Source organism: Rutilus rutilus (genome assembly GCF_951802725.1).
Source record: "Rutilus rutilus genome assembly, chromosome: 3".
NCBI lineage: Eukaryota > Metazoa > Chordata > Actinopteri > Cypriniformes > Leuciscidae > Rutilus > Rutilus rutilus.
In genome coordinates this window covers 58,210,788-58,236,170 of record NC_140211.1, presented here as the reverse complement: position 1 = coordinate 58,236,170, position 25,383 = coordinate 58,210,788, and the positions used below count along the sequence as shown (strand labels likewise).

Below are 25,383 nucleotides of genomic sequence, written 5' to 3'. Positions count from 1 at the left end.
AAGTGTTACCAGATATTAAGCACAGTCTACTAATACTCTAATGACTGCTAGTTGACATGTAGTTGCAAAGTTACTTGTAGTTAGTAGGATGTCTAAAGTGGATCATCAAAATAAAGTGTTAGCTCAAACTGCTATACAATGAAAATAAGCTAATTAAGAAGACATAGTCATAAAACAGACTTTCTTCAAAATATAATTTCTAACTGATCCAGACATGTTTTCATGAGATTAATCCTTTAATAAATGCAGAGGATCGTACAGTAATGTCCTATATCACCTGTCGGAGAGCAGTTCGCTGGCGGTTCTGGAGCGTCGAGGGTGTTGGCTGTAAAACGGTTCTGTATCGAGATCAAGTGTGAGTTCAGAAGACAGAGTCGTGCTGCTAAAGTCACGGGCCTTCGCGAAACCACCCAGTGTCTCCAACTCAACCACGCTGCAAAGACATGGGACATTTGGTCATAAATGACAGAAAAATATAGGCATTTTGTGAGTTGTTGCTTAAAACAAGCAAAATTATCTGTCAAAGGGATAAGAAAAAAATCTTGTTTCCGTTTGAATTAAGATTATTTTTCTTACTCAATTGGCAGATAATTTAGCTTTTTTTAAGCAACAACTCACTAAATTTTGATTTATTTCCCAAGAGAACAAGACTTAATATGGCCTTTTACTACTTAAATGCATCTTGACTTAAGAATTTTTAGATATTTGGACTGGAAACAAGACAAAAATACTAAGTAAGAAAAGCATTTTTTGCAGTGTCCGAACCCTGCATAAAAGCAGGAACCGGTCAGACTCACTTGGCGTTGCTGCTGAAGCGAGCGTTGTCTGTGTCGGTCTCATCGAGACAGGTCTCGAGAGTGAGATTCTCACTGTCCTGGGAGAGCTGGTCCTCCGTGGGCTCTCGGGAGAGTGTCTGTGGACGGTAAACTTCATGAGAACAATGGCAACGACAGGTCAGGTGTGTTTGGGTGAGTGAACACTGCTCTCGTGCAAATGACCGGCCAGAACACATTAAACATTTTCTGTTTGTTTTCAGTTAAAACGGTGTCGTGTATGCGACCCTAATTAAATATCTACCCAGCAAGCAATAGAATTAAAATGAACACTCGCCAAATGCGGGTATAAATCAACTGTGGCGAGCAACGCTGTCAAATCACGAGACAATTTGGCGTTACTTATTATGTTTACCCACTTTGCTGGGGAAGTTTGTGTAAGATAATTCTGGTCAGATTTAGCACAAATACTGATCATCATGATATATTAAATACAGCGTATTGTGCAGAATCTGCTCAGATCTGGCTTACTCGAACACACACGTCACTACGCAACAAATAACGGCGCTTGTTCATTTGCATTAACGCAATAGCGAAGATTAAAAAGCATTTGGTGAACAGAAAGACTGTTATTTTCCAACATCCCACATTGTTTTGATGTTCTTTGTACTGTATTGATCTGTCCTCCTAAAACACGTTTTTGGTGAAAAGGACGAGGATGAAAGAGGAATGGAGGAGATGCTGGATGACGGGATTTGTTTGAAAAAGAAATTAATGTATGAAATCCAAATTTTACAATACATACAGATGTGACGTAGTTAATCTTGGTTATTTATTTATTTTTGGCTAGCAGAAGTTCTGAATGGCCGGTAACTTAAATATTTAGTAGCCAAATTGGCCGGTGAGTGAAAAAGTTAATTTCAAACCCTGCTAACTATAGACCCGATATAGTCCGGCTGTGAGTAACACACTTCTAGCCAAAATAACCTTGAATTTGTTACATACCAAAATGACTTGGAGGATGTATGATATTCCATCATGTAAGCAAAGTCAACAGTGATTACAAGGTGTTTGGTTTCATTTCTTCACTCATTTCTTTATCTAATTGATGACTAGTCTATTCTTGAGCTCTGGTTTAGACGTCTATTAAATTTCCAATTTTGCCTTGTTTTAGCCTAGACTTCTGAGCTGTGTTTGGACGCCTATTAGACGTCTTTTAAACACAAAATTGCTTGCTGGGTAATGATCTTTACAACAGAAGTGAAACTAACTTTAGCTGGACAATAACTTTATTCTAGATCTGTTGTAAAGCCAAAACAATCTCTGTTACTGTAATTTCCTATCATCACTGTAAAGCTGCTTTGAAACGATCTGTATTGTTAAAAGCGCTGTATAAATGAAGGTGATTGCCCCACCTGGCGGATGTTGTGGATGAAGAGGTAGCGCTCCTCACAGAGGACCATCGAAGTGTCTACATACTGTTTGGTGAGCATGTTGAGCCACAAGGTGAATCCGTCCACCATTGCTAGGAAAAGCACCCAAAGGAACCTCAGTATGTCCAGAATCCTCTGCACTACATCACTGCCAGTGCCCTGAGATACTGTAAAATCAGAAAGATGCACGAGGATGTTGTGAAATTCAGCTTGTTTTCAGTTGCTTGTGGTTAGGCGGTGATAAATCTCCATTTTAAAAGGATTAGTTCACTTCTGTATTAAAATTTCCTGATAATTTACTAATGTCATCCAAGATGTCCATGTCTTTTTCTCTTCAGCTGCAAAGAAATGAAGGTTTTTGAGGAAAACATTCCAGGATTTTTCTCCATATAGTGACTTCAATGGGGTCCAACGTGTTGAAGGTCCAAATGTGAGTTTCAGTGCAGCTTCAAAGTCTCGACACGATCCAGCCGAGGAATAAGAGTCTTATCTAGACAAACCAGCGGCCATTTTATAAAAAAAAAAAAAAACATTTACCGGTATATACTTTTTACCCACTTTTTTATCACCATTTTTTATTTCTTTTCGACTGAAAAAAGAAACACATGAACATCTTGGAAGACGTGGGTGTGAGTAAATCATCAGGAAATTAAAATTCTGAAGTGAAGTGAATCCTTTAAGCTCAAATGCGTCATTAAACCGGATGTGTTATTTAGGTCCAATATATGGACAAAAGTATTGGGACACCTGAGCATTACATAAATAATAAATGCATTAAATGGAGTTGGTCTGCCTCTGCAGCTACAACAGCTTCTACTCCTCTGGGAAGGCTTTCCATGAGATTTTGGAGTGTTTCTGTGGGAATTTTTGCCCATTAATCCAGAAGAGGGTTTGGGTGGTCAGGCACTGGTGCTGGACGACCAAGACCTGGTTCGCAATCTTCGTTCCAGTTCATCTCAAAGGTGTTGAGATCAGGGCCAGTCTGGTTCTTCCACACCAAACTCATCCAGCCGTGTCTTTATGGACCTTTCTTTGTGCACTGGGACACAGGCATGCTGGGATAGAAAAGGGTCTTCACCAAAATTGTTCCCACAAATTCGGAAGCAGAGCATTGTCTTGGTGTGCTGAAGCATTAAGATTCCCCTTCACTGGAAGTAAAGGGCCCAACCCCTGACAAACAGCCCCACACCATCATCCCTCCTCCACCAAACTTTACAGTCGGGCCGGAAACGTTCTCCTGGGATCCGCCAAACCCACAGAGCATCCGAAACTGCATACTGTCAGAGTAGGAACTACATCTGAGTTTGAACTTTGAAACCGTAAAAAAAAACGTGTTCTATGAATTAAATTACGACTAATGCTAAATCTGCCATGTTGTTACTGTCACGTGATCTACCAGCGTCAGTCGCGTTGCTTCACTGCCACTCATAAAGCCTCTCCCGATGCCTCATGGGATAGCAAAGAGTCCATCGGATGCACACTTCAGAATCTCACTGGAAATATTAGGTCATCCGGGTACTTTTCGGCTTCTTCTTTTCAAATACACATGTATTCAAATACAACAAGTATTCGATTTCGGACGCAGTGCATCAGACTGCCAGACGGAGAAGCGTGATTCGTCAGAACAGAACAGGTTTCCACTGCTCTAGAGTCCGGTGGCGCTTGGCACTGTACTTGTTGATGTGAGGAAACCCACTCCACGAAGCTCCCGCCGCACAGTTTCTGTGCTGATATCAATGCCAGTGGAAGTTTGGAACGCTTTAGCATTGGAATCAGCAGAGCGTTGGCGACTTCTACGCGCATCAGCACTCGTGACCAGAGTTATTCCAGTTCTTGGCTGTTGTTCATAAATGCTTCCACTTTCCAATAATAGCTGAGCGTGGAATATCTAGCAGGGATGAAATTGCTTACTTACCCACATCTTCTCCTTCCTCTTGCATTTCTTCCACTTCCTGGGAATTCCCAACATCAAAAACCGCTCCATCCTCCTCAGCATCACCTGATGAAACAAACATCTCAATATACCACTGTAATTAGATCAAATGTGGAAATGGTTGATTTGTCTACTTGTAAACCCAGAAAGCAACAAAGTGTCGCCCAGACCTGGCCCACATCCGGCCCGTGTGGAATCCGTGTGTACCGGACATAGACTGTAAAATAGATGGACGACACCCCTTCACTTTCTTCCATTGGCGATCGAGACTCTGGGTTTATGAGCTATACTGGGACCAGCCACCGGGGGGCGATCGAGACTCTGGGTTTATGAGCTATACTGGGACCAGCCACCGGGGGTGATCGAGACTCTGGGTTTATGAGCTATACTGGGACCAGCCACCGGGGGGCGATCGAGACTCTGGGTTTATGAGCTATACTGGGACCAGCCACCGGGGGTGATCGAGACTCTGGGTTTATGAGCTATACTGGGACCAGCCACCGGGGGGCGATCGAGACTCTGGGTTTATGAGCTATACTGGGACCAGCCACCGGGGGGCGATCGAGACTCTGGGTTTATGAGCTATACTGGGACCAGCCACCGGGGGGCGATCGAGACTCTGGGTTTATGAGCTATACTGGGACCAGCCACCGGGGGGTGATCGAGACTGGGTTTATGAGCTATACTGGGACCATCCACCGGGGGGCGATCGAGACTCTGGGTTTATGAGCTTATACAGGGACCATCCACCGGGGGTGATCGAGACTGGGTTTATGAGCTATACTGGGACCAGCCACCGGGGGGCGATCGAGACTCTGGGTTTATGAGCTTATACAGGGACCATCCACCGGGGGGTGATCGAGACTGGGTTTATGAGCTATACTGGGACCATCCACCGGGGGGTGATCGAGACTGGGTTTATGAGCTATACTGGGACCAGCCACCGGGGGGCGATCGAGACTCTGGGTTTATGAGCTATACTGGGACCAGCCACCGGGGGGTGATCAAGACTCTGTGTTTATGAGCTATACTGGGACCATCCACCGGGGGGCGATCGAGACTGGGTTTATGAGCTATACTGGGACCATCCACCGGGGGGCGATCGAGACTGGGTTTATGAGCTATACTGGGACCATCCACCGGGGGGTGATCGAGACTGGGTTTATGAGCTATACTGGGACCAGCCACCGGGGGGCGATCGAGACTCTGGGTTTATGAGCTATACTGGGACCAGCCACCGGGGGGCGATCGAGACTCTGGGACACTTGGCTTCACTTTTCAGGACTTGTGCGGCACGCTTGGTACCGGATGTGGGCCGGATCTGGGCCGACACTATGTTGTTGTCTGGGAAATATATCGCTGTATGTTTCATATGTCTGCGTTTAACCTGAAGCCTGAGAGGTTTGTTGTTTCTTTGCTTCGGCTCTCTGCTCTCTCTGCCTCTGCTGACGCTCTTTCAGCGCTTCTTTTGCACTGGTGACCCAAGCATTGTACGCCAGCTGTGGGAAACATTTAACACACACACACACACACACTTAACACACATATCCCTGCAACAACCGCCTTACCAAACATACAACAGAGAGCAAACTTAATACAAGCGCGTTTCACCTGAAAGGCCGTTTGTTTGCGAGGTTTCTGTTCCTCCTGAAAGGATTCATCTTCCTCTCCGCTGTCAGACTCAAACATGTAATATTCCCCAGAATGCAACACTAAAGCAAAGACAATCACCAATATTTAAACTCCTGCAGCATTTTTGCTTCCCTGAAAACATGTTCATTTTATTAAGCTTGACATATACCAGTCGCATGATCCATCCAGGGATACTCCCATCGTTTGGACTTTGACAACTGTCTCTCTTTCTTCTTTTCCTTGCCGTCTATGAGGTGAAACACACACACACACACACACACATATATATTAGGGATGTATGGCTGATGCAGTGGCATTCTCATTTCCTGGCTACAGATTTCATGCATCACATCACATCACTTATTCATTCTTATTTTAAACCACAGCTGATCAGTGTTGTATTAGTTTAAATGTTAATGCATCAGTACCTGCGGGCTGCTCCTCTACATCAGAAGTTTTGCGTCCTTCCTTGTACTTCTGCTGTTTTTCACGTATGCGATTCATCCTGAGGAAACATGAAGATTGAATATATATAGAGTGACTAGAGCTCGATAAAGTTACGGAAGCTTGTGTCCAACATGGAATAAAAAAAATAAAAATAAAAAGTAATTGCAACTTTCAATTTGGACTTTATTTCTCACAAATTTGTGCATATGCAAATTATGAACTCAAAATTGTGAGAGATCAAATCAGAATTGTGATTTATATCTCGTTATTGTGACTTTTTTTTTTTATTGCGAGTTTATATCTCATAATTGTGACTTTTCCTCAGAATTGTAAGTTTATATCTCGTTATTGTGACTTTTCCTCAGAATTGCGAGTTTATATCTTATAATTGTGACTTTTCCTCATAATTGTGTTTATATCTCAAAATTGTGACTTTTTTCTCAGAATTGCGAGTTTATATCTCGTTATTGTGACTTTTTTCTCAGAATTGCGAAGTTTGTATCTCATAATTGTGGGGGAATTCTGAGGGAAAAAAGTCAGAAAAGTTGCAATTACCTTTCTTTTTTTTTACTCTGTGGCAAAAATAAGCTTTCATATGTAGGACATTCTTTTTTTATTCATTCATTTTTATTATGGCAAATAAAAGGGCAAAGTGTTCACTCACGATTCCTTCAGCTGTTGAATTGACTTCTTCTCTGCCTGCTGATGGAAATGCATGTTCTTTATAATGCTGGCGCGGAAAAGCTCGAAACCCCTTAATGCACAGACACAGAAAATAAACTTTATGTTATACACATCCCAACGTATTACCTCAATCACTTACTCACTGTTTCGTTGCATTCCATTCAACTTGAAAAGACCAAATTCTAAACTTCATACTATAAAAAATGTGCAACACAGGCTTCAGGGTGGAAACTTTTGAATTCAATTGGCCTAGATTCATTTATGATGCCTAATGAACACGACAGCCTCCAGGGAGGTGTACATAGTTAATGATAAAGCATTCAAGCTAAAATAAGTACATAAATAAATAATAATAGTAATTGAATGATAACTGAACTTCCATTACTTCAATGAACTCATTGTTTCTGCATTAAATTATAACAATGTTTAAATGAATACCTTTTTCGTTAACTGTGATTTTGTATATGTACATTTCTAAAATACATAAAATTGAATTGAATTGAATGAAACCTGTTCAATATATATATATGCACGGATGGTAAAATCATCTCTGTTAAAAGTCACTCGCTTGCAAAAAAAAAAAAAAAAAATCTATTTTGGTTCTTTATACATCAACTAAGCATCAGACTCAGGGTCATAAGTCAGATATATCCAGCAGGAATGTTTCACATCTAACTCTGAATGGGTCGAATCATTGCATGAAATAACTGTCCTTTCTTTCTTACCGAGAGGCCTGTCGCGCCGAAGCTTGAAGGTCTGAAGTTACATGCACAAAATAAAAGCTGAGGAAGACTCTCCTCTGAAGCAGGAGGAAGAAGAAACAGATACTGTCCCAGATAATGCCGGCCTCTTCCACAGGCAGAGAGCAAGAGCAATCCTTATCACACACTGATTTAGCTGAGGAAGAAACACACACACACACACACACACACACACACACACACAAAACCATTACATTTGACTGTGGGTCTAATATTTTAAATTTGTGGTGCACAAACCCTAGGGAAATGTAGAAAATAAAATATATTTTACAAATATTATAAGCATTGGCTGATAGTAACTGACAGTAACGTATCTGTAATGGAAACGCGGCTGCAGACAAGAAGGGAAAAGTGACTTACGATCATAGTAGCCTTTGACGGTGCACACCAGACTGAAGAGCTGAATGACCCAGCAGAAGTTCTTCTGCATCTCCAGCACAAACACACAGGCCAGGATCTGACACAACACACACAACTCTGCTCTTAGTAGTTGTTAATACACTCTAAAAAATGCTGGGTTGTTTAAACCCAACTTTGGGTCAAATATGGGTGGTTGCTATGCTGTTGCTAGGGTACGCCGGGTGGTTGCCAGGGTGTTGCTATGTGGTTGCTAAGAAAAAAGAAAGAAAGATTAGTTAGAAAGAAAGAAAAGTTAGAAAGAAAGATTAGTTAGAAAGAAAGAAAGATTAGTTAGAAAGAAAGAAAGAAAGATTAGTTAGAAAGAAAGAAAGAAAGAAAAGTTAGAAAAATGGGAAATAAAGATTAGTTAGAAAGAAAGAAAGATAGAATAGTTAGAAAGAAAAAAGAAAGAAAGAAAGATTAGTTAGAAAGAAAGAAAGAAAGAAAAGTTAGAAAAATGGGAAATAAAGATTAGTTAGAAAGAAAGAAAGATAGATTAGTTAGAAAGAAAAAAGAAAGAAAGAAAGATTAGTTAGAAAGAAAGAAAGAAAGAGATAGATAGATAGATAGATAGATAGATAGATAGATAGATAGATAGATAGATAGATAGATAGATAGATAGTTTATTAGTTTAAAATGAGTCTCAATGGCTTATATATAGTATATAAAATTTATTAATTTATAAATTTTAACCCAACGTTTGGGTTTGTCCATATTTGACCCAAGGTTTGGTTTAAACAAGCCAGCATTCTTCAGGGACACACCGATTCCACTTTTTCCAGAACGAGTCCGATACGATACTTTCAGTTTTGGTACTCGCCGATACTTGGTACCGATATCTGTATTTTCCACTACATTTGTAATTTTTAAATGTATTGGGTTGAGAAACCAAAAGAATATGAATCATATTAGTTGGCTTAATTTGTTCATCAAATATATATTTCCTTCAGTTATTTTCATGCTTAATTAAGCCTGCTAAAATGCATTGTATGAATCCTCGTTTTACCACAGCTATATATGTGTTACTGTATGTGACCCTGGACCACAAAACCAGTCACATGGGTCAATTTTTTTAAATATACATCATCTGAATAAATGAGATTTCCATTGCTGTATGGTTTGTTAGGATATGACAATATTTGGCAGAGATATGACTATTGAAAATCTGGAATCTGAGGGTGCAAAAAAAATCTAAACATTGAGAAAATCTCCTTTAAAGTTGTTCATTTATGTTGGCGATTGTGCTGCATTCACTCACAGAAATAAATGTTTTATATATTTACGGTAGGAAATGTACAAAATATCTTCATGAAACATGATCTTTACTTAATATCCTAATGATTTTTGGCATAAAAGAAAAATTGATAATTCTGACCCGTACATTGTATTACAGTTGGCTGTTGCCACAAATATACCCGTGCGACTCGTGACTGGTTTTGTGATCCAGGGTCACATATGAGTTTAATATTCCACTAATTAGATACATTTACTTCATAGACAGCCTTCTTTTTTATCCCCATTATACTCTCTGTTGTCAGTGCACGCACACACACACACACACACACACACACACACACACACACACACACAGCCTGGTAGCGGAGCATTTTTACGAGTACGAGTACATGAGTATCGGTGAATCCCTAGTATTAATGATATGGACTGACAGATATAATCATAATGCCACATCTAGTATAGACTAATATGATTAGTGGACTAACATAACCTAAGCTCCCTTTCCCAATGCACAGATACTGTGGACAATAGCACTGCACATTTGGGATGTAAGAACACACTGATTCAAATCATACACTCTTTAGTAGAAGAAAGATAAAAAAATACCGTGAATTGAAGACAGTAAAAACACTTTCATTCGAATTTTTTTGTTGGAACTGTTGAATTTCTATATACTATACTGTAAAAAATGAGGATCAATAAGTTATGACAACATATGTTTTTACATTGCTTTAATGCTGCGTTCACACCAAACGCGAATAGAGCGTCTGGCGCGAGTGATTTCAATGTTAACGGTGCGTGTCCACTGGCACGGTGCGAGCGGAGCGGAGCGAGCGTTTTCAATTCATTCCTATGGAAGTCGAGCTTCACGCTCGCGCAGTGCATTTTGGGACTGACAGCGGACCGGAGAAAGCGTTGAGAGCGACCGAGAGCGTCAAAAGGTTGGACAGGTCTCGACTTTATGCAAATATCAAGCGAAAAACGTGGTCGGCAGCCAATAGCTGTGAGGTTCGGGATGTGACGTCTGTTTTGAGAGTTGTCAAATTGTGCCGGAGTTTATGCTGGATTTAGTGCGTAAATCACTTTGTTTACAAATTAGACACTTTGCAGTTGTTATATATATATATATATGTTAAAGATTTTATTTTGGATATGTTCATTGTGATTATATTGGCTGGGTTTATAAAAGTTTATAAAATTGTGAGTGACGGGATAAACTCCCGCCCGGAGTCACTCATTCAAAATGGAGTATAGCAATAGCAATATAGCAGAATATAATATTCAATAACAGTTAACTGAGTATCACTAGAAAGTGAGTATATACTAGTGAGTATCAGAAAGAGCACCAACAGGGGTATCCGTACCACAGTTTGAAAAACACTGATAGTTTTTCAATATTTAATATACTGTATTTAAAATGTAATTTTATGCGAAGACAGATGGACAGGCGCTCTGCAGCTGGGATAGAGCGGCTGTAGTTGGTGTCCTGAAGGGTGATCCTCGCTCCGATGCGGCAACTCTCTCGATGAATGCTCGATCAACATCAGCCATCTTGCAAACAGACAAGCGGATTTTGCCTCAGACGCGCGTCAAATTCGATTCAAACTTTTGATTTTTACGCGTGTCAATTTCGCTCTGGACGCGCGAATGGATTCAACATGTTCAAGCGTCCAACTAGACGTGGTAGACGCGAATTTGACGCGCTATTCCCGTTTGGTGTGAACAATTTTCAACTTTCAAAGTTATTTAAGATTCAACACATTTTTTTAAGTCAGTTTAAGTTGTAATTTAAGTTGAAATGACTTAAACATCAAAGTTGACTGTACTTAAACAGTTAAAGCAGCATATTTTTTTTTACAGTGTAATGAAGATTTTGTCATGAGCCGATTCAGCATCCCTAGTTGTTTAGTTGTATGCGTAGTTAAATGGTGTTCACTCACAGAGAGGATGTTTTTAGAGATGATCACAGCCACATTGTACATGATGAGACAGTCCCACATGACCAGACGTGTGCGTGACGGTTTGATCAGGAGCCGTGTGCCGTAGAGGAGGAAGAAGAAGCAGGCCGTGAGATAACCCAACCCGAACACACTGATCCGGGTCGCTCCGGTCACGAACACCACCGTCAGCACAAACCAGAACATGTACCGGAACACCAGCACCTTCGCCATGTCCAGATACGACCTAGAGAGAGAGAACACCACTAAATGTTATATTTTAATTAGGGCCGTCAAGCAATTACATTTTTTAATCTAATAAAATAACAGGATGTGCCAATTAATTAATCAATCGAATTAATCGCAAATTTATCACACCCGCTAAAAGATCATTTAAAGTCATTATTGTGTAAGATAAGAAAAGCATTGTATAGACATTTCAAAAAGAAGTTTTTAGAAAGAAATATTTAGATTCAACATTGATTTTATTACATATAAACCTTTAAAGTCCCCCTGTGGTGTAAATCCAGCTTTTAATGTTGTTTATGTGTCTATGTGGTGTTTTTAATATGCTTTAAGACAAACCATGTGTAAATTCATAAGTCGACACCATTGCTGAGTATTTCCTCCTTAAAACTGCAGTGAACCAAAGACAGTCTCAAACACACGCTTTGAAATCGCTGGTGTTCCTGACGTCACAAACTACCTTGTAACCAATCAGATCAACGTGTGATCGTCAACCAGTGGATCTCTGAGCTGAGTGAGTGAGTGGAGGCGGGGCTCATTTGCATGTTCATAGAACCGCGCATACTAAATGAGGCGAGGGTGTCGGGTTACATTCAAGATATTATAAGGCATGAAGAACTATTTTTCAAGGAAAAAACACTTAAATATGTCATGTTGGTGATTAAAGATGAGTTTTAAGGGGTAAAATGATTGACTACAGGAGGACTTTAAGGCTACAATGAGACAATAACTTTTTTTCTTCCCAGAAGCTGCATCTGAAGTGGCATTTAGGAATATTTACACAGAATGTTTAATGCAGCTCACAGGTGGCGTGAATATGAATGAAAAATGATTCTCAAAATATGAAACTAAAATCACCAGTAGGTGGCGGCAAGTCACTCTCTTAATGAGTGAGTCGTCATTCACTCAACCAATTCATTCAAACGGCTGATAAATTCAGGAAAGAATCAATTGGCCACTTGAATGAGTCACTGAATCGATGACTCGCTTGATTCGTTAAAACTCTGGATTCACTCAGGAACAAAACAAAGTGACCGTCTTTATGAACGAGTCACTGAATCGATGACTCACTTGATTCATTCAGTAATGAAACGCCGCTGTGTGTCGCTCAGAGACGCACATCAGTTCTGCTGTGGCTTCGTTTAAAAGAAAAAAATAGCAAAAACAGACAATATTGTGTCTAAAAAGTAACGTCTGGTTTATTGAACTATTCTATCAATCAAATCACATTTGCAGTCGTGCTGATATTTGGGGAAAATAGCACTCTTGCTCGTGTGATATTGCTAAACTATCTCATATGATACAAATAAAAGATGAAAACCCATTCAGGGAAATTTGATGCCATCATATCTTGAATTTAAGTGGCATTTGTTGCCCTGCATCATGTTTCGTAACTAAACTGCATGCAATGTAAGATGACGTACAGGTCTGGGCAGCTGTGTTAAAAGTGTGTGTTTTAATGTGTTACATCATCCCCCATAATGAATCACACCAAATGAATACATTGATTCAACAGCCCTAATTTAATGCAAGAAATTCATTAAAACCAATCTATTTCAACGATCATTATCTATAGAACAGCTTCATACTGCTCTCACTGCTGTTCATGAAAGCAATACGCCGTGTTAAAGCTCCTTTTGCACCAGATCCCAGACTAGTAAAGCTGTTTTCATTCCTCATTCATTAGTAATAATGCACCTGCAGTTGATGAAGTTCGGGGCCGGGTTGAAGGGCATTTCCTCCATGGGATCCGGGTTGTCTTTGTTCTCTCCTCCCATGACCATCCACTCTTCCTTTCTCTCATTTTCGAACACCATCCACTGCTGGGACGCACACATCAGGAGAACGAAGTCCGCTGCAACACATCATTTGCAAACATTTTATGCATTTTGGAGGGGCGTCAGATTTCACTATATCCACCTTTTCTTTCAATGCAGAAGCAAATGATTTCTTGTGCATTTGTGAGATTCTCGTTCCGGTAAATAACTAGAAGAATATAAGTGTAGCCACAAACTATAGTGAAATTATTATGAAATAGTTTATGATTATGATAATAACTATAACAAATACCAACATTAAACAACATATTTGCAAGTAGCTGACGCCAGAAGCTTTGCATATACAATGGCCTGCTGTTATTAAACATAAGGTGTATAGAGGCCCCTAAAAGTATTTTTACACTTAAGCCTCACATTAAAGTCCCTGCATTAGATAACAAACTAGGTGTTGATGGTCTTTGGGTTTTATATGATAAAACAATAGATATACTGTTCAAAATTAAGGCTAATAGTCCCAGACAGCAACACAGTGTCGGCCCAGATCCGGCTCACATCTGGTCCGTGTGGAATCCATGTGTACCGGAAGTGGGCCGGATGTGGGCCGGCACAAATCCATAGTTAATGTAATGAATGTGGTGAGGAGAACTGACTTCATAATGTACATGCACACACAAAAATGGCCTTGATTGAAAAGTCATTGTTCTTAGAAAAAGTCTAGAATCATTCGTTTGCAGAAGACACTTGTTTTGGTATTTCAGAATCTAATGTAATGACAGTCGATCGTTTTTTAAAGTGGCTGAAGTGTCCGAATAGTTTTTGGGGCCACTGTAGGTTGCATAACTGGTGAGTAATTATATCGTGGTTCTGTTGGGTGTTCAGTTGAAGGTGTCACTTACATATGAGGTTCCTGGAGTTGGGAATGGTGTAGAAGTCAGGTAAGTAGATCCATTTAACCAGAGCTGAGTGGATCGTCACTGAGGTTCTCCATCTCCACGGGTAATCTATAGCCGTGTGAGAAAGCTCAGGTTACCAGAGTCGAGTCACATACCGAGAAAACTCAAGAGACGCAGGGTGTGTTCCAGTAATTACTCTGTGGTAATTGTTGGTCACTGTACACACACATCAGCATGGTGACTCTGAGTCTGATGTAGGATTAGCTTAAACTAGCCTAAACTGGATTTTACCTGACAACTGAGATGATTTGCACTGGTTAAGCACTGGTCGATGGTTTTAAAGGGGTGGTATAATGCCCTTTTCACAAGATGTAAAATAAGTCTCTGATGTCCCCAGAGTGTGTGTGTTAAGTTGTAGCTAAAAAAAAAACCACTGATATTTTTATATAACATGTTAAAGTTGTCAGTTTTTGAGGGTGAGCAAAAACGCACCGTTTGTGTGTGTCCCTTTAAATGCAAATGAGCTGCTGCTCCTGGCACAGGGGGCGGAGCTTCAAGAGCTCGTGTCCTTTTACGTCACACACACACTGAAAATTTAAAAAACTTTTATTCTTTTATGTTCAAACCGGAAGCAACAGGACATTTCTGAATGTTTAGTTGATGAATTTATGTAGTTTATGTGTAGTTATCTTCTAGTCATTGATTAGCATATTCTGTCATGATAATCTATAAATCGTGTTCAGGGGGCGGGGTTTATGTAAATTCTAGGGTTTGTGATGTCACTAACCCGGGAGGAATGTGGTGTAGTCTCTACCAGCCGTTTGTTGTAGTTCTTAAAAAGCGATTTCTGTAAAAGCAAATATCTCCCTTTGCTCTGAACTTTGAGCGTCGTAACTTTGCAGATGTTGTTTATGCTCAAACAACAACATTACACACTAACTAAAGTTAGAAAAGTCAAATCATGATCAACCACCCCTTTAATTAAGTCAAATTAATTTTGTATAGCGCTCTTAAAAATACACACAGTTCCTACAGTAGTCACTCCCTAATCTCTCAGCCTGCAACAGAAGCTTAATCATTAAAAGATCACGATCTTGATCCAAACAGCCACATGATCTCATTCCTAAATGACAGTGATTCAGCTCAGTCTATTAAACCTTTGACAAGTACGATCACAGCAAACATTCAGATCTGCGCTGGCACTGACCCAAAGAGAGTATCTGTCATGTATAGATATGAAACAGCTTTACAATCAGTCTTTTCAACCACACAGTAACATTATTTATGTTACAATAATTTAAATGATCACAGAAGTACTCTGATAAAAGAATATAGTTCAGATATAAACACTGATGTCTACAGTAGCGATCAAAATAGAGTAAATCACCTTTTGAAAGAAACTTGACTCTTTAAATAAAGATCGTAGCAATTACATCGTTACACCAGTAGGTGGCGACAAGAGACTGTTAAAATATGTATTTGGCATTTAATTATTCATTCAAGAGATTCGTTTAAAAACACAGACTCATCCAGTAATGAAACGAGTTATGAATTTATGAGCGAGTCTTTGAATCATTCACTCGACCTGAATAATAATAAAAAAGCTGCAGCTGTTAACATTTAGTCAGAACCTCTAGTAAATTATATGTTATTTTTTTGTTTAATTGTCTATTCAGAATCATGGGATAATCATGATCCCTATCTTAAACAAAACAATATATATTTTTCAATTTATCCAGAATCGTGCAGCTCCAGTACAGTGTATCCGGGTAAGGTTGAATATGCTTATAGTAGTTGTGTAATTTGTTATTTATTTGTTATTACAGGGGTTTTAATCACTTTAAAACAGGTTGAGATTATTAATTTAACACACCATACTTCTTATTTATATTTCCTTGCATTTGTACATACCGTCTATTGTCTATATTTGTAAATATTTTTGTACTGCATATTGCTATTTCCCATTTACTTATTCTTTTTTCATTCTTTTTATTATCTGTGTCTGTGAGTCTAAAAACAGTTCATCTTTTAAACACACATCTCAAGATTTAAACCAATATAAAACAGCCAGTATATTACTTTAAAGTTAGACAAAAAGGATAGCTGTCAAAAGTGATAATGATATATTGATCCAGACAAGCCTCACCTATGCAGAGCGCAGGAGGGATGCCCACACACAGAACGTACTGGTATATCATGAAGACGACCAGGAACAGGCAGTACTTTGACCAGATCTTGGCGATGGCCGCTCTGCGCCGCCGCACCACGATGGCCACCAACCAGCAGCCGTGGATAATCACCAGGAAGTTCATTCGCTGGCCAATGACATTCACAGTCATGAGGAAGCAGATCTAGAGAAGCAGATTATCATCAGATTTAATTAATTGTGCATCGATAGCAACTGATATTGAGAAATGGTTTGAGAAATACATGCATAGATCCCGCTAGATTCCCAACCAATTTGTCATTGCTGTGATGGAGTGTTTTGATTTTGTAATTATGCATAATTTATAGTTATTACTACAGTAACTCCATGTAACGTGTGTAACAAGGACACTACAATAAAGTGTAACCCTTTATTTCAAGGTGTCCTTGCTGCATTGTAATTATACATGTAAGTACTGATTGATATTAATTAGCATACATACTATAAGGTTAGGATTAGAGTTAGTTGCATGCAATTATGCATAATTTATAGTAATTACTACAGTAACTCCATGTAACGTGTAACAAGGACAATAAAGTAAAGTATATGTATAACCCTTTATTTTAAGGTGTCCTTGTTACAGTGTAATTATACATGTACGTACTGAGTGAAATTAATTAACATATAATAAGGTTAGGATTAGAGTTAGTTGCATGTAATTATGTATTATTTATAGTTATTACTACAGTAACTCCATGTAACATGTAACACTGCCACTGTCAAATTAAACATAACCCTTTATTTTAAGGTGTCATTGTTACAGTATAATTATACATGTAAGTACTGAGTGATATTAATTAACATACTATAAGTTTAAGATTAGAGTTAGTTGCATGTAATTATGTATTATTTATAGTTATTACTACAGTAACTCCATGTAACATGTGTAACAAGGACAATAAAATAAAGCATAACCCTTTATTTTTAGGTGTCCTTGTTGCAGTGTAATTATACATGTACGTACTGAGTGATATAAATGAACATTTTAAGTTTAGAATTAGAGTTAGTTGCATATAATTATGCAAAACTTAGTTATTACTACAGTAACTCCACGTAACGTGTAACACTGACACTGTACAATAAAATGTAACCCTTTATTTTAAGGTGTCCTTGTTACAGTGTAATTATACATGTACGTACTGAGTGATATAAATTAACATACTTTAAGTTTAGAATTAGAGTTAGTTGCATGTAATTATGCACAATTTATAGTTATTATTACAGTAACTCCACGTAACGTGTAACACTGACACTGTAAAATAAAGTGTAACCCTTTATTTGATCTTGTCCTTGTGGCAGTGTAATTATACATTTGAGTACTGAGTGATATTAATTAACATACTATAAGGTGAGGATTAGAGTTAGTTGCATGTAATTATGCACAATGTATAGTCATTACTACAGTAACTCCTCGTAACGTGTAACACGAGGCGTTTAGTCTAAGAGGAACTCGTACCTCAAGGCCAAACTTGTAGAAGCTGTAGTTGAGCAGGTATTTGAGGCAGTGCAGGAGACTCTGGTCCAGCGTGTCACGGGTGGCCTGAGGAAAGATGACTGGGATGGTCGGAGGCGAGCGCTGCTGTCGTCTGTAATGATGAATCTGGTGCCGGTACACAGTCGCCTCGAACACCAGCAGCATCAGGACCAGCAGGTGATCCTAACCGCACACAACACAGAGCTGGTGTGACCGTGTGTGATGGAAAACTAGTTATCAGGGCTGCACAATATATCGACATTATCGAAATATCGCAAATGTCGAACTCGAGCATTTAAAGGGACAGGCGACAAAAGTACGGCACACTTCGAATATACAGAGCGCTATCGTCCGATGGTGTGGACTGGCCTTTAGTCGACTAAAACTAAAATATGACCAAAACTAAATGCCCTTTTAGTCAAAAGACTAAATAAAACTAAATCAAAATTAAAACTGGTCACTCAAAGGATATAATTTAGTAATGAATATTAGCATACAGCTATAAAGTATACAGGAAGTACTATTAATAGAACTATACTCGAACTGTAGTGTGTGACGTTGTTGTCTTTTGACCTCGCATTTTTATTATTTTTAACTAATTTTGTGTAAAAAACAAAACACACATTTGATCAAATAATGAAGTGTCTAGACTTAAGGTCAACCTTTTGACCAAAGAATTTGCATTACTTTTTTTCTTTTAAATATAACATTGCATATTTTAGAGTTGAGCATAACTTGATAAACATATGGCACTATTAAGTCACCATGAAATCAATATTGACAATTCTTTATGGAATATTGCAGTATTTATCCATGATTTATCCGTGCTCATTACTACTGTTTTAAATTCACGTTCCTGGTAATATTGAATCATGGGAAATAACTTCCCATCCTGATGATGAGGGCGGGGCAACCTGTCAATCACATGAGATCAGCCAATAGCAAACCACAACCATCCAATCAATCACTCACAGACAAAATCAAGCTCCGCCCACATTTGTTCTTGTTCCAGAAGCGTTTCACTCGGATATACGTCACAATAGGAAAGAGAAGACTAAAGTGAATCTCACCTTGCTGTATCCAAGGGCAGTCGCGTGTTTCCTAACACCGAACCAGTTGGCCGGGTCCACAGGCGCTCGGTACAGGGTGGAGTTCAGCATTTCATCGGTTTCTAGACTCGTCTCATTCGCCATTGGCTACACGTACGAAAAGAGAGAAAGAGTTAACACTGTGTCCACCAGTTTTTCTGTCCTCACCGAAATGTTTACCAACATAACGTCATCATTTTGCATCTGTTTAGGACACGTCACAATCACTGAATGGAAAGAATAGGCTAAATCCTGTCAGCAGAATAGACGAATCACTGTGAAGAGGAAAGTTTGACCGTTTATATGGCGACAAACACAAGCCAGCCTGAGCATTTGTAAATCACCTGAGAGAAACAAACCACTTCTTTCCCCTTAAACATCCATAAAATGCAAGACTAAACACATCAACTTTATCCACGCTTGAGGACATTTGTTTAATTAGTGTTAAGTTTATGAGACGGTGTTGCTGTTGTTAATCTTGGTATACGTGTGAGAGGAACAGAACACTCGGTGCCTGAATGTGTTTAAAAGCGCCTGTGTAAAAGATGTTTATGTTTTATGAAGAAAATGTGAGTGCTTGCTTGTGCAAAAGTCATGATAATAGGGTGTTCTGGGTAGTTCGTGTCCACACTTAAAGTCTGTATGATATTCAGATCCCAAGATAAAATACATATGGCCTTTTTATCATCTACAAGCTACAAATTATATGTCTGGTTCTGACATTTTTTGTCTTAAAACTAATCACACCTCTCCTCAATAACCCACATGATGTGAGAACACAAATGGCGCAGGATACATTATCAAAATTTTGTATTATTGTTTTTGTTTTGCGCTAAAAAAGAATCTTGCACACACACACAAGGAACACACAAGTTTTGAGGAACTGAAATAGACTGAGCCGTTGACCGACTGAACCTGATCTAAAGTCAATGGCGCGGTATTTATTTATTATTTATTTAAAGAGCGTGTTAGTAATGTGCACCTATAGGGTCCACAACGCCCGTACACTTTGCTTATTACACACACACTCTCCTTATTACACAAGCAGCACACAAACATGCCAAATATTAAAAAGAAAAGGATTACAATGTAAAAGATTATTATTGTGTACATCAAGATATGGTGAATCTGGCTTGTCCTGTAGATGGCCCCGCTTTAACCTCACACACACACACACACCCTTCCTCCATGTAAATAGCGAATCCGTCATGGCTCGAGCGCAACTGGCTTTTAAAGGGAATGGGAGATGAGACTCTGATTGGTTTATTGCACGTAAAGCCCAAAACACACCCATTACTCACTAAGAGAATAGAGACGACCCTTTTAGACCATGTGCCGGGAGCGCCGACCATTTTCCCCGTCGTTAAACTTCGGACGTCCTGAAAAGTGCACTTGCGCCCTGCGATTTAGACCATGACCTTAGATCGTTAAAATAAGGCCCTTAATTTTTGTTTTTTGAACATTCAAGCATGAAAACCTATTCTAGTAGATCCCAAAAAGCACATAAGAGGTCCTCTCTAAACACCTCTAACCAACCATGCATTAGTGTGTGTGTGTGTGTGTGTGTGTGTGTGTGTGTGTGTGTGTGTGTGTGTGTGTGTCTCACCACGGTGCAGTTGTTGGAGTACTCCGCAGGGTTGACCACACTGAGCTGGTACAGCATCTTGCAGACGATGATGACACAAACCCAGATGGTGGAGATACAGGAGGCCATGGCTCGGAAACGGCCGTAAGGAATGGCGAAACTCCACAGCACCACCAGCACCAAGTTCATCGCCGACGGCTGCGAATGAAGCGGCAAAACAAGAGAGGAAAAACAAGTGCGTAATTTTTTTTTATCATATAATTTTTTGCGTTATTTTTTTCTAGTGTGTGCAGGACACTATAGTTCATTTATGTAAGTGAGGAGAGCAAATTAAAGTAAACTGTGACATATTATACCCAAATATTCTTCATACAGTGACTACCAGTAACATTAATAATAATTTGGGACTAAAAATGATTCAGACACTTTGACATGATCATGTTTTGCTGAAGTGTTTTTTCTTTAATTGCTAATGCTCTTTTTACACACAGACTGAACACAATGAAGCATTGCTTGGTAATTGGTTGAGCTAAACTGGTATTATCTAATTGTGTAGTTAAAGGGTTAGTTCACCCAAAAATGAAAATTATGTCATTAATGACTCACCCTCATGTCGTTCCAAGCCCGTAAGACCTCCGTTCATCTTCGGAACACAGTTTAAGATATTTTAGATTTAGTCCGAGAGCTTTCTGTCCCTCCATTGAAAATGTATGTACGGTATACTGTCCATGTCCAGAAAGGTAATAAAGACATCATCAAAGTAGTCCATGTGACTACAGTGGCTCAATCTTAAGTTTATAAAGCGACAAGAATACTTTTTGTGTGCAAAAAAACACAAAAATAACGACTTTATTCCACTATTCATTTCCTTCTCTCTGGGCCTCGAGTCTTTTCACGTGCAACACAGACGCACTGCGCAGTTATACTACGTGAAAAAACTCAAGGCCCAGAGAGAAGGAAATGAATAGTGGAATAAAGTCGTTATTTTTGTGTTTTTTTGCACACAAAAAGTATTCTTGTCGCTTTATAAACTTAAGATTGAGCCACTGTAGTCACTTGGACTATATTAACGATGTCTTTAATAACTTTTCTGGGCCAACAAGTTATAATGTCTTAGAAGCCTATGGAGGAGAGATCCAGCTCTCAGATTTAATCAAAAATATCTTAATTTGTGTTCCGAAGATGAACAAAGGTCTTACGGGGTTGGAACAACATGAGGGAGAGTGATTACTGACAGAATTTTCATTTTTGGGTGAACTAACCCTTTAAATTTAACATCTGACAGATATTCAACATAATTCATGTGTGAGACAGTCTAACAGAAGGATGGACAAAACCAGTGAAATATCAACTGATTCTTGTCATATTTTATTACCATTTTCTAAACTATAGTGAATAAACTGTGATAATGTGAGAAATGTTGAAGGTGTCTGAGTAAATGTTGGTTATGAAACCAACATGATGACATGGCCTAGATATGAGAGGTGCAGACCTCCAGTAGTGCGACCCAGACGACAAAAAAAGCCACAATTTTGACGATGTGCAGCTCCAAAACTCTCCAAATGAAGCTCTGGATGTGGGTCAAGGTGTCGGAGAACTTCGTCGACAACACCATAAGTCTGTCCATCACCAGTCCCCACTTGCTGGGTATCGCCTCTGAGAACAGAGCAAGAATGCAGAGTAAAATTAGGGGTGAATGTTGGCGACCGTATGAGTATTGAATACAGATGCACCGATGTATCTGACAATAATCGGTATTAGCCGATAAAAGCAATTATTACTGATTGTTGTTAAAGTCCCCCTGTGGTGAAAATCCAGCTTTTAATGTTGTTTATGTGTCTATGTGGTGTTTTTAATCTGCTTTAAGACAAAGCATGTGTAAGTTCATAAGTCGACACCATTGCTGAGTATTTCCTCCTTAAAACTGCAGTGAACCAAAGACAGTCTCAAACACACGCTTTGAAATCGCTGGTGTTTCTGACGTCACAAACTACCTTGTAACCAATCAGATCAACGTGTGATCGTCAACCAGTGGATCTCTGAGCTGAGTGAGTGAGTGGAGGCGGGGCTCATTTGCATATTCATAGAACCACAAATACTAAATGAGGCGAGGGTGTCGAGTTACAGTCAAGCTATTTTAAGGCAAAAAAAATTCGGTTTTCAAGAAAAAACATTTAAATATGTCATTTTGGAGATCAGAGATGAGTTTTAAAAGGGGTAAAATTATTGACTACAGGGAGACTTTAAAAACAGCCGATGATCAGGACCGATTATATCCTGTCAATCAAAAGGGGGTGGAAAAACGTGTCAGACTCTTACTGTGTGTGAAGAAAATCTCTCTTGAGTTGAATTTAGGGCTGTCAAGGTTAACGTGACAATAACAGGTTTTACTTGACCCTATTAATCACCTGTAGTTTTTCCCTAAACCAAACATCATTTGTAGCGTCTCCCATCCAATAACTGAAAAGAGCTTTGTGGTTTGTTACTTGTGATAAGAAACTGTAACGGTCACCAGCTGGAGTGCCCTTGAGAGTCACCAGAGGGCACTCCACACCAGACTATTATCACTCCCTCACAAACTACATTTCCCAGAACTCTGCCCGGACTCATCATCACTGATTGCCTCCACCTGTGTCTCATCACCCTGTTAGTCTCAGCCTATTTATACCATGTTCACTCATTCATTATTCACCAGACTATTATCACTCCCTCACAAACTACATTTCCCAGAACTCTGCCTGGACTCATCATCACTGATTGCATTCACCTGTGTCTCATCACCCTGTTAGTCTCAGCCTATTTATACCATGTTCACTCATTCATTATTCACCAGACTATTATCACTCCCTCACAAACTACATTTCCCAGAACTCACTGCCCGGACACATCATCACTGATTGCATTCACCTGTGTCTCATCACCCTGTTAGTCTCAGCCTATTTATACCATGTTCACTCATTCACTCACTGCGAAGTTTTGTATGTTGTTGCACTGCATTTCTGAGCGTTTTCCCTGGTTTCATGTCGCTTGGTTTTTGGATTTCTTGCCTGTTCCGTGGATTACTATTTTGCCTCTGACCCCTGCCTGTTTTGTTTGTTTGTTTGTTTGTTTGTATGGCCTACCTGTGTTTTGACCTATTGCCTGTATATTGGATTACGTGTCTGGATTGCCCCTTAATTAAAGCTGCATTTGGATCTCAACCTTCGTGTCTCGGAGCAGTTTGTAACAGAAACAAAGTCTCAGCTTTTAAATTCTGTCCATTTTATCATGGAATTCAAACAATAAATAGCATTATGACGCTTTCTGATAGCATTATGTGACGCGACGGATCCCTGTAGCGCCTCAGTTCAGTCTTTTTTTCCACTTTACTACAAGTTATAGCATGAAAAAAACATGCATGAACATCAGAAGGAATGTTGAAAGATACAGTACAACTTACTGAAATGTATCATGTCTCAATCAGTGTTTAAGCCATGAAAACGTGTCAATAAAACGTGTCATGCAACGTTGCATTTATCTCAGGAAAGTTATTCATTGTTCACAGTTCATTAGTTACCAATAAAAAAACACTAGTTGCCAAAATAAATAATAGTAATAGTTTGAGATCTGTTATTAATTTTAACCTCTAATATTATAGTAATGTACCAACTGAGAGGTTCGCTGTATAGCTTTACAGCATTAGTTGGGAGAGATTTTTTCCTTCAAAGAAAAATCAAACTATCCGCATCGTAAGATATCGTTCTGAAGAATCACTATCGGTATCAGCAGAGAAATATAGTATCGGTGCATCTCTAGTCTTTATCAATATTAAGTGTAAAATAGCTTTGATTGAGCTCCATCAGCAGCGTTCATGACTCTCACCGTCGACCTCTGATGGATCATCCACCTGATCCGTGACCTGATCTTCCTCCTCACACCTCACTTCTTCTGTGGATCGAACCAAATCAGGATTCTCGATTCCTCTCTTCCTGTGGGGAAAATAACAGTGATTGTCAGAAAAATCACATTTCTTGAATATCTCAAATGTTTCTCACAGACAGCAACACATCCTCTGGGAATGTGTCAGATTTATAAGTCTGAAACTTAAAACTAAGTCACACTTTTATTTCAAATCTGTGACCCTGGACCACACAACCAGTCACATGTCGCACGGGTATATTTGTGGAAATAGCCAACAATACATTGTACGGGTCAAAATTATTGATTTTTCTTTTATGCCAAAAATCATTAGGATATTAAGATCATGTTCCATGAAGATATTTAGTCAATTTTCTACCGTAAATTTAAAAAATATATATTTTTGTGAGTGAATGCAGCACAATCACCAACATAAATGGACAACTTTAAAGGAGATTTTCTCAATGTTTTGATTTTTTTGCACCCTCAGATTCCAGATTTTCAATAGTCATATCTTGGCCAAATATTATCATATCATAACAAACCATACATCAATAAAACACTTATTCAGCTTTCAGAAGATGTATAAATCTCAATAAAAAAATAAAAAAATTACCCAGTTATCACATTACATGTGACTGGTTTTGTGGTCCAGGGTCACATATATATTTAAAAAGAATATTATAACAGTGTCCTTTTTTACACCTTACATGACATGTACACTTACTATAGTAACACACCTGTTTATAAGAGGGTGTGCACACTTATGCAGTCAGGTCATTTTAAAGGTACACTGTTTTTTTTGTTTGTCAACATATCATCAATACTTTTGTCAATACATCGTGTTTATGTCTTACTCTGATTCTCTATGTAAGCCTATTATAAGTGTTTATATATTAGACCTGTCAGGAGGGTTTTGGCGGGAGATTGCGTACATTTGTCACTAGCCCGTGTGTGTCCCGTTATATCCGTAAATAAAGA

General features: G+C 39.0%; 1 protein-coding gene across 1 annotated transcript in view; it reads right to left on the bottom strand.

Moving 5' to 3' along the window:
- piezo1 (piezo type mechanosensitive ion channel component 1 (Er blood group)) overlaps window positions 1-25,383 on the bottom strand; it is a 133,066-nt gene that overhangs the window by 32,071 nt on the left and 75,612 nt on the right. The window contains exons 17-36 of the mRNA XM_084405406.1: window positions 24,367-24,473; window positions 21,998-22,161; window positions 20,527-20,703; window positions 18,903-19,028; window positions 17,815-18,015; window positions 16,299-16,503; window positions 14,156-14,260; window positions 13,180-13,336; window positions 11,239-11,482; window positions 8,024-8,120; window positions 7,628-7,799; window positions 6,883-6,972; window positions 6,200-6,276; window positions 5,941-6,018; window positions 5,751-5,851; window positions 5,527-5,638; window positions 4,122-4,205; window positions 2,189-2,373; window positions 798-913; window positions 278-433 (exon numbers count right to left, since the gene is read on the bottom strand). Coding sequence (XP_084261532.1) covers window positions 278-433; window positions 798-913; window positions 2,189-2,373; window positions 4,122-4,205; window positions 5,527-5,638; window positions 5,751-5,851; window positions 5,941-6,018; window positions 6,200-6,276; window positions 6,883-6,972; window positions 7,628-7,799; window positions 8,024-8,120; window positions 11,239-11,482; window positions 13,180-13,336; window positions 14,156-14,260; window positions 16,299-16,503; window positions 17,815-18,015; window positions 18,903-19,028; window positions 20,527-20,703; window positions 21,998-22,161; window positions 24,367-24,473 — 2,754 coding nt within the window. The remainder of the gene's footprint in view (window positions 1-277; window positions 434-797; window positions 914-2,188; window positions 2,374-4,121; window positions 4,206-5,526; window positions 5,639-5,750; window positions 5,852-5,940; window positions 6,019-6,199; window positions 6,277-6,882; window positions 6,973-7,627; window positions 7,800-8,023; window positions 8,121-11,238; window positions 11,483-13,179; window positions 13,337-14,155; window positions 14,261-16,298; window positions 16,504-17,814; window positions 18,016-18,902; window positions 19,029-20,526; window positions 20,704-21,997; window positions 22,162-24,366; window positions 24,474-25,383) is intronic.